At 52.1% G+C, this 9,581-nt stretch overlaps 1 protein-coding gene across 4 annotated transcripts in view; it reads left to right on the forward strand.

Annotated features, from left to right (window-relative positions):
* The window catches only part of Rab11fip3 (RAB11 family interacting protein 3), an 84,516-nt gene extending 76,576 nt beyond the window's left edge, over positions 1-7,940 (forward strand). For all 4 annotated transcript variants that reach the window (XM_028854680.2, XM_028854678.2, XM_028854681.2 and 1 more), the window contains 6 exons: positions 2,785-2,925; positions 4,489-4,570; positions 5,240-5,377; positions 5,577-5,732; positions 5,871-6,011; positions 6,102-7,940. In XM_028854680.2, the coding sequence (XP_028710513.1) occupies positions 2,785-2,925; positions 4,489-4,570; positions 5,240-5,377; positions 5,577-5,732; positions 5,871-6,011; positions 6,102-6,215 (772 nt within the window). In that variant the 3' untranslated portion in view covers positions 6,216-7,940. The remainder of the gene's footprint in view (positions 1-2,784; positions 2,926-4,488; positions 4,571-5,239; positions 5,378-5,576; positions 5,733-5,870; positions 6,012-6,101) is intronic.
* Positions 7,941-9,581: the final 1,641 nt, after the last annotated feature.

Here is a 9,581-nt window from a genome sequence, read left to right on the forward strand (position 1 = left end):
CGCCCATGGCCATCACAGCATCGCTCTCACCCGACGAGCAGGACCCTGCAGAGAACCAGGTCTTACCTGGTACCATCCGTCCATTCTGGTGCTGGGTGAGTGCCAGGCACGGCCAGAGACCTATGACAGGTTGATGTGAAGCTCTGGCCTGAACACTCTACCCTGGCAGATATCTGCTATTATATATAGACAGTAGGGCCCCAGAAAAGTGAGGGAGGGTACTACTGCCTGCAGGGAAGCAAGCGAGTTCTGTCCACCAGGAGCAGCTGGGGAGGTGCAGCTTGAAGTGGAGAGCTGGGCATTGAGATGCACAGGCCCAGTCCAAGCACTTGGGAAGTGTAAGAGGATCGTGAGTTCAAGGTTATTCTTGGCTATAGTGTGTCCAAGACCAACCTCAGCTGTAGGCAGTGGAACTAGGGAGACAGCTCAGTCAGGAAAGTGCTTGCCAGGGCAAACGTGGGGACCTGGGTCTTTTCCCCAACCCCATGTAAATGCCAGGCTTGAGGGCACACACTCATAATCCCAGCACTGGGGAGGTAGAAACAGGAGCATCCTTGGGGCTTGCTGACCAGCCAGTGTAGACTACTCAGGGAGCATCAAAGGAGTGGGCGGTGTCGTCCTCTGTGTTCCACATGCATATACAGCAGAAACATGCATGTGCACTTACACACAGAGACACACCACACACACAGACACACACACACACACCACAGAGGTGTTGGAGAGATGGCTCAGCAGCTAAGAGGATCCAAGTTTGATTCTCAGCACTCAGATGGTAAGTTCGAAGTTCGATACCCTGTTTCAAAAAACGAGGGGGTGGAAGAAGAAATGGAAAGAAGTCAAGGAGTTGGAGACGTGGTGTTTACTCCTCTTGCGGAGGACTTGAGTTCGGTTCCCAGCACCTGCGCAGCAGCTCACAACTGTCTACAGCTCTAGCTCCAGCATATCTTGCCTTGTGGGCACACGGCCCACCCGTGGCACACTTACATATATGCAAGCAAAACACACATGCACATAAACTAAAACTAAATCTTTAAAAAAGAAACTAAAAGGAGCCAAGTCTGGGATGGTAGGCCTGTAATTCCAGCAGTAGGAGGTGGAGGCCAGGGATCAGGTGCCCTCGGAGATGTGTTCTGAACGTGGCTGACCTTCCTAGGATGGAGCCTGTGCTGCTCTTCTTCCCATCCCCTGGATGTCTCCATGTGGCTCTCAAAGGGTTTCTATGCTGAGCATTGATCCTCAGTCTTTAACTCTGAGAAGTGTGTGTGGGTTTGGGGGCTCAAACTCCGTTAGTTAGGCTTGATGGCAAGCACCTTTACCTGCCAGGCCATCTTGCCAGTCTCTGTAGCCTCTTCTTTTCTCATCAGCCTTAACTTTGGTCATAGTAGATACACTTGAACTTTAATTGTCTTCATTTTCATCATCTATTATATCACTCTGTCCTCACTGGGTCAACCCAGGGTCTTGTTTATGCTGAGCAGGTACTCTATTTCTGAGCCACACCCTCCCGACATTCATTTCTTTTTTATTTATTTTTTTATTTTTTTTATTTTTTTTTTATTTTACAACACCATTCAGTTCAACATAATAGCCACAGATTCCCCTGTTCTCCCCCTCTCGCCCCCCTCCCCCTCCCCCCAGCCCACCCCCCATTCCCACCTCCTCCAGATCAAGGTCTCCCCCGAGGACCGGGATCGACCTGGTAGACTCAGTCTAGGCAGGTCCAGTCGCCCCCTCCCAGACCGAGCCAAGAGTCCCTGCATAAGTCCCAGGATTCAAACAGCCAACTCATGCAACGAGCCCAGGACCCGGCACCAACACACAGCTGCCTCCCAAACAGATCAAGCCAAATGACTGTCTCACCCATTCAGGGGGCCTGATCCAGTTGGGGGCCCCTCAGCCTTTGGTTCATAGATCCTGTGCTTCCATTCATTTGGTTATTTGTCCCTGTGCTTTATCCAACCTTGGCTTCAACAATTCTCGCTCATATAACCGACATTCATTTCTAAGAGTTGTTTTTTTGTTGTTTTGAGACAGGGTTTCTCTGTGTATCCCTGGCTGTCCTGGAACTGGCTCTGTAAACGAGGCTGGCCTCGAACTCAGGGATCCACCTTCCTCTGCTGGGATTAAAGGTGTGCGCCTCCACACCTGGCTCTAAGAGTTGTTTTTAATCCCTTCTCCCACAGCATGCCACTCCTATTTCCTCATAGCACCAGACACCCCTGTGCTGTCTGGTGCTCTTCACTGGTCTTCATTCACCAAAGAGGAGCTAAGGTAGACAGACGCACTAGGGCTATGGCTTCACTCACAGCTCTGGGCGGGGCTGGCAGCACTTCTCTCAGGGATTACCCCTGACCATCCCTGTCTTCTGCAGGCAGCTGGGGAAGAGGCCAGAGCCTCAAGCCTAACCAGAGCTCTTCTTTAAGTGATCCCGGAGGGGACGAGTGCAGGGGGGGGGGAATCCTCTCTAGGTGCAACTCCACCACAGCGTGTGAGGTCCACACACACCAAGCAGCTGCTCTAACCCTCAGCACCCCCACAGTCTAACTGTGCTGCCGCTGAAGTCTGTACTTGCTCAGCAGTATGAACTTGCTATCACAGTTGCTTTCTACAGACTCCTGTGACCCTCAGACCCCCACACTTTCCGGCTCTTTCTTCAGGCCTTACTTGTCGGAGTTTGTAGTGGCCTCCCTGGGACAGCTGCTACCTGGTCAGTGCCCAGTGCCTCAGGAACACACTTCGTAAACCTTACAGATAGGCACATCTTCTCCCGTTTGCCCTTAGAGCCAATGCCCTGGAAGAGCAGCTGAAGGAGCAGGAGCTCAGAGCCCAAGAGAGGGTCCTGGAGGAGACCAGGAAGCAGAAAGAGCTCCTGTGTAAGATGGAACGTGAGAAGAGCATTGAGATCGAGAACCTGCAGGCCAGGTGAGCAAAGCTGCAGAGCAGCCAACAGGAGTCCTGTCCTCCTGGGAGGTGGAAGAACAAAGGGATACTCAAATGGAAAGATGCTTAAAACTTCTTGTTTAGCCGGGCGGTGGTGGCACACGCCTTTAATCCCAGCATTTGGGAGGCAGAGGGAGGCGGATCTCTGTGAGTTTGAGACCAGTCTGGGCTACAGAGTGAGTTCCAGCACAGGTTCCAAAGCTACACAGAGAAACCCTGTCTCGGGGGGAAAAAAAAAAACACCTTCTTGTTTAATTTTTCAGATATGTTAATTTATTATGTGCTTGTGTGTGTATGCATGTACAAGTGTGAAAGTCAAGAGTACAACTTGTAGGAACTGGGTCTCTCCTGCCATGTAGGCTTGGGGCATTAAATTCAGGTTCAGCCTGGGAAACAGAGACTTCATCTCCCCACCCACCCCCAAAATATCAACTTTGATTTTAAGGGAATTTGGCAGACTTAGTTTTGTGTTCGCTTGGCACTGACACCATGGGTGTTTGGTACATGACCAGTCCCACTCCAGGAGAAACTGATAGCGGAAATATCCACACACACACTTCCACACTGTTGGAACTGTGCCAAAGGACATTGAAGTCCAATGGAAGAGTTTCCAGTGACCAGAGCTGTGAATGGCAGTGGTGACAGTCCCACGGGAGGATAGCCAGGGTACAAATGATACGGGCAGGAGTCCTCAGCCAGAGTCAGCCTAGACTTAGAAGACAAGATTCCCAGAGGAATACCAAATAGTGTCTGCATACACCCCTCCAGGAGCTTGTGTGGGGTCCCTCTCTTGGGGTATAAACTAAGGGACCAGCAGAGATACATACCTAACAGACACAGCATAACCAAGTGACCCATGGTGGTGGTGGGTGTCAGGGAAGTGTGACAAGGACCTCACTATGGAAGAATTTTCTGTAAGCACATCCCCCCAAGTCTAAACACCAAAAACTAGTCTGAGGCACATTTTTCAGAATATATGTCCAAGACTACCACAGTATTCCAGTCTGGGAGACAGACAGACCAGGGAATATAAAGACATAAGGATTATGTGTGATATCGTAGAGTTGGTGGAATGTGTGCATTGATTAATAGTGTAGCCCCACTGAGTATAGGTTGTGATGTGCCACAGTGACGTCTCAGAAAACTACAGAGGAAAACCAAAGCAGACTCTACACTGTCCACAACTTTTCTACAAACCTCAATTTCTTAAACCCAAAGCGCTTTAAAGCCATCATGGCCAGTGCAAGGTAACGCATACCTGTACTCCCCGCATTTAAGAGATAGAAGCTAGAGGATCAGGAATTCAGGGTCCTCCATGTCTGTGCACGAAGGTTGCGGCCAGTGTGGGCTTCGTACTACTCTATCTCAAAAGACAAAAACAGACAACAGAAAGCTGGGGGGTAAAGCTGGCCATGGTATTTGGGATTATCATGGGTCACGCAACAGCGCCCAGTGAGTGAGTACTTATTCCTCTAGAGCTAAGTCTGCCTTGTCCCACGGAGGTACATTTGAGGGGAGCGGGTCCTAACCTGTTCTTGCGTCCAGGTTGCAGCAGCTGGATGAGGAGAACAGCGAACTGCGGTCCTGCACACCTTGTCTGAAGGCCAATATCGAGCGCCTGGAGGAGGTGAGCTGCCAGCCTGGCACTTGTGGGGAGAGCCCTGCCTGGAATAAATGCTGCCCTCTATCCTCTGCTAGATAGATCGGAATTGAACCAGGGCACGTACGTGGCCGTGGCTTTCCGAAGGGAAGGGTGGGAGTGGGGGGTTTCAACGCTGGGCCCTGCTGGGCTCAAATGTGACAGAGCTGCTGTTAGACGTTTGGCCCCACCCAGCCTGTCCGCTCTCCCACAGACCTACACTATCTGCTCATGTCTGAGTGGACGAGAAGATGCTCTTGCTCATCAACAGGCAGAGACAGTACTGTTAACTTCTCCTCCGGTCTTTAACTGAGAGGCCACCCCTCCAGACACCCTCCCAGAGTGCCTCTGGGAAGGTCTGAAACCAGTGTATTTCCAGCCTACCTAGGCTCTGACTCCTATAAACCAGAGGAGGAGCCGAGCGGGAGCACTCCACAGATACTGGGCTAGATCTTGGCCATCTGAAGGTCCTCTGGCCCCAGGGCAGGGCGGCGTTGACGGGGTAACAGGAAAGCACAGACATAGTCCTGCCATGGACTGACAGTGTCTGTCACTGGACTCGGAGATCGATGGTCTAGAGCACAGGCCGTCGAGTTAGGCTGCGTACCCTGGGAAAGCGGTACCACTCCCTGTCCACACTGCGGTCTGTTTCTGCAGGAGAAGCAGAAGATGCTGGATGAGATCGAAGAGTTGACACAGCGACTCAGTGAAGAACAAGAGAATAAGAGGAAGATGGGGGACAGGCTGAGCCATGAGCGGCACCAGTTCCAGAGAGACAAGGAGGCAACTCAGGAGGTGAGCAGGGCCATTTGTCCCTCCCCACGTTCCCATCTTGTCTGACGTTGCCTGCTCCCTGGTGGAGGCCAGGAAACCCTTTCGTTTCCCGACTCTCTGGGCACTAGTGTGCCACAGCCTCTTGGAACACAGGTCAACACCCTCCCAGGAGAGGGTAGTCAGGCCAGCTAGCGGAAGCCCGCTTGTGGTTGTCCCACAGCTCATCGAGGACCTCCGCAAGCAGCTGGAACACCTGCAGCTCCTCAGACTCGAGGTGGAGCAGCGTCGGGGCCGCAGCAGCAGCCTGGGCCTGCAGGAGTACAACAGCCGTGCGCGGGAGAGCGAGCTGGAGCAGGAGGTCCGCAGGCTCAAACAGGTGTGTTCTGCCTTCCCACCTCCTCACAGAGGCTCCCGGGAGGCTGGCAGCAGAGGGGGCACCAAGCTGGGGTCCTTCCTGGCAGGTCCTTGTCCCAGCAAGGGACATAGCCCAGTGTGACACTGCCATGTCCCCTAGGACAACCGCAACCTGAAGGAGCAAAATGATGAACTAAATGGGCAGATCATCACCCTCAGCATCCAGGGTGCCAAGAGCCTCTTCTCCACGTCCTTCTCTGAGTCCCTGGCTGCAGAGATCAGCTCCGTCTCCCGAGATGAGGTAGCTTGTTCTGCTTTTGTATACCCCTAGGTCTGTTTATTCTGCCCAGGTCCCTTCCTCTCCCTGCACTGACCCTTTGCTGTTCTGCAGCTCATGGAAGCAATCCAGAAGCAGGAGGAGATCAATTTCCGCCTGCAGGACTACATTGACAGGATTATTGTGGCCATCTTGGAGACCAACCCATCCATCCTAGAGGTCAAGTAGGACATCTTAGCCCGGTTTGGGCTGGTTATAGACTCCACAGCGCCCCAGAGTGGCCGAGCCAAGACCAGCGGGTCCTGCAGCTTACCAAGCCTAGCGTGTAGGGGCCTCGTGCAGCTGGCCTGGGGGAATAAAGATGAAGGTTGCAGAGAACAATAAGAAGGAAGAAAGGGAAGGCCACAGCAGACAGGGGTGAGGCTGGGCTCCCTGAGTGTCACGAAGCCAGGACCTCCCACCACAAGCTGGCCTAGCCAACACCACCCATGTCTGCTCAGCAGAATGCAAATATGTGGGGATAGTCTCTCAGGCTGGGACGGGGCTCTCAATGACTCTCTGGCACACCCCTCTTCCTGCTCTGCAGCCTGTTAGGAAGATAGGGGAAAAAATGAATCCTCACCTCAGTTGCGGCCTCTCACTCATGTTGACATGGTGCCACCCAAGCTTGGCCATTCCCACATGGTATGCAAGCTGAGGAGCCACAAGTTGGACATAAACATGATACTCTGGAAAGACAGGCAGGCAGAGGTGGCAGATGTGGGGTCTGGTCTGGAGCCACAGGCCACCTATTCATTCCCCTTGCGCTGCTCAGGCCTTCTCCCACCAGATGGGCTTCCATTCACCTTTGGACCCGGGCCTCCAAGCCACACAGCCATCCTTTGACCAGATCCTCACTACGGTAACTCGTCAGCTCTGGTCCTCCTGTGGGGGCCAGGGCAGCTGGCTCATGCTGACTGGAACTCACGTCCTGGACTGGTGAACACCCAGGCGCAGGTGCTGCTTCTCCTCAGGTGTGGCCTACCCTGGCTCCTGGACCCACGCCCTCCTCAGGCTGGCTTTGCTGCCCTGGGAGAAGTTGACACTTCCCAGACAATAGTCTAGGCCTCCGGAACAAAGTTTCCTTCTCTGCTTTTGACTTTAAGTCCCTGGGTGTCCCCCAGGAGTCATTCTGCTGGTGGGTAGGTGGACAAGGCTCTACACAGACCCAGAGGCAGAGGGAGACTTGCTGCTTGTCCCTGCACCTCTCACAGAGTGCAGCGTCCATGGGCCTGAGCCTGAGCACTAGCCAGGAGTCTGGGCACACCATGTGAGACCACACCATAGGCTGTGTGAGTGTGTGTATGAGTGTGCGTGTGCGTGTGTGCGCGTGTGTACATGCATGAGTGTGCACACAAGTGTGAATGTATATATGCTTGTGCCCACACATGCTGCCCTGCATCCCTTCACTGCCTACCCCCCCTTGCCTCCCCTTCTACACTACAGTTTAAGATGTTGCCTCGTATTGTACATTTTGGGGAAAGCCTTGTGTGTAAATCAGTGTAAACTTGGAGGAGAGATTTTTCTATCATGTAGAGTAGGTATTTTTTATAGATTGAAGGTTGATCAATTTTTTAATACTTTCCAGAGAGAAAAATATCTGTGTATACATATGAAATATATATATATATATATGTATAATATATCAATCCTGAAGCCCCGCCTTTCTGTCCCAGGTCCCAAAGTCCTGTGCAAGGGCTTGGCCTGTCTCTGCTGTCTGCCCTGCAGTGCTCACTGTAAACACAGGTCTCCAGGAGACCCTGGGAAACACACCAATCACCAACTTGCTCACAGACAGCATCTGCTTCAGCTCCCTGAGAAGTAGCTCTTCCTCCAGGGCATGGAAGGATGGGAGACCAGCAGGATCCTGTCCCATGTGTCAGCCACAACAGATTAAAGCTGTTACCGCACACAGAGGCCGGCTCCTTTCTCCACAGGGGTGGTGCGGTGGGTGGTTATGGGCCTGGCCTTTGTTTCCCTCAGGTTTCTAGGGAGGTGACATTGGTCATTTAAGTACAAATCATGGGAGACTCTTGGTTTTCTGCCTTGATCAGGTTGCACCCACCCTGAGGCCCCAGGATTGCTCCTCTAGGATGGGCTATTTCTTGGGCAGAGTCTGACTCTTAAAGTAAGTAGCTCTACTGAGAGTCATTTCTAAAAGCAAGGTCTCAATGACCTCCAACAGCCCCTTAACTGGTAGGACTTGTGCCCTGAATACAACCCGGGGCAGGGGGTGGGCACGGTAAGCTTCAGTTGAGATTGGCAGATGGGCCGAGGGGGAAGTATAGGTGTGATTATCACAAAGCTCGGGCACAGTGCACTTACCCCTGGGCTACACATCCTATATCTGAGAGGAGTCGCAGTGTAGTATGGTCAGGGATGAACTATTCAGAGCCGTAGAGAGAGTGAGGAGAAACATCCCCAGGAGGAGCCAGCACAGAACTCCAAAGCAGGGAAGAGAACAGGCAAAAGCAAAGGCAAGTGTGCCTCAGAAATCCGTCCGAAGGGCTAAAGAACTGAAGCCTTGGGTGGCACAGGAGTCAGTGACACTACTATGGAAGTACTAAAAGGTGTCATCAGAGCAGCAGGCCACACACACCGGCTGCCCTCCCACCCAGGTGCTAACCACCGGCATTTGATTGACACCGGCAAGGCCCATCTGTTCTAGGAGAAGCTGGAAACAAGGAGGACCTCACCAGAGTCTGGTGGCTCCTCAGCTTGATTTCCAGTTAAGCATGGTCTAGTCAACCTCCAGTGGAAGATGTGAGGGCACTGAACCCCAGAAAGACAGTTCCCCATTTGGGATACGGTAGAAGAGGATCACATGGTTGGAATGTGTTGTTATAAACATTCCAGAAAGAGCTGCCCAAGAATTTTTGTAGTTGATAACCCCCAGCAGGCTCCTCACTACACCTCTGACGGAGGGAGATGGAGGCAGTGGTCGTTGGGGCTTCCCAACTCTTGAGCCTGCAGCAAGTAGAACTCTCTTTCCAAGGCAGATCTGTCTCCAGACGGCTCCTGATGTTGCTCTTATCTTTCCAGTGTTGGTCAGTTATCCATTAAAAACAGCATAAACAGCCAGGCACAGTGGCAATGCTTTTAATCCCAGCACCTTGGAGGCAGAGGCAGGTGGATCTCTGAATCTGAAGCCAGCCTGGTCTACAAATCAAGTTCCAGGACAGCTAGCTAGGGCTATTTATTACACAGAGAAACTGTCTCAAAACAAAACAAAACAACAACAACAACAAAAAAAAAAAACAGCATAAATGAAGCTTGGCCTCTGCAAATTTAAATTGACCTGGCCTCCCTGACTACCCTGAGGAACATTCACTTTTAGTGAACCCAGGAAGGAGCCTAACTTCTGGTTAGAACCCATGGCAGCTGCCTAGACATATCTGCCCTGAACATCCTGGCAGTTTGGAACCCAGAAGAAACCCGGAGCACAGCACAGAATATTAGCCAGGAACCTCTATTTCTCTTTACTATGAGGTTGGTGTTCTGGTTTATATCCTATGGAAGTCAGAGAAACTTAACCCTGAGTTTTAGACCAGACTG

The sequence above is a fragment of the Peromyscus leucopus genome, chromosome 8b (assembly GCF_004664715.2).
Source record: "Peromyscus leucopus breed LL Stock chromosome 8b, UCI_PerLeu_2.1, whole genome shotgun sequence".
Classification (NCBI taxonomy): Eukaryota; Metazoa; Chordata; class Mammalia; order Rodentia; family Cricetidae; genus Peromyscus; species Peromyscus leucopus.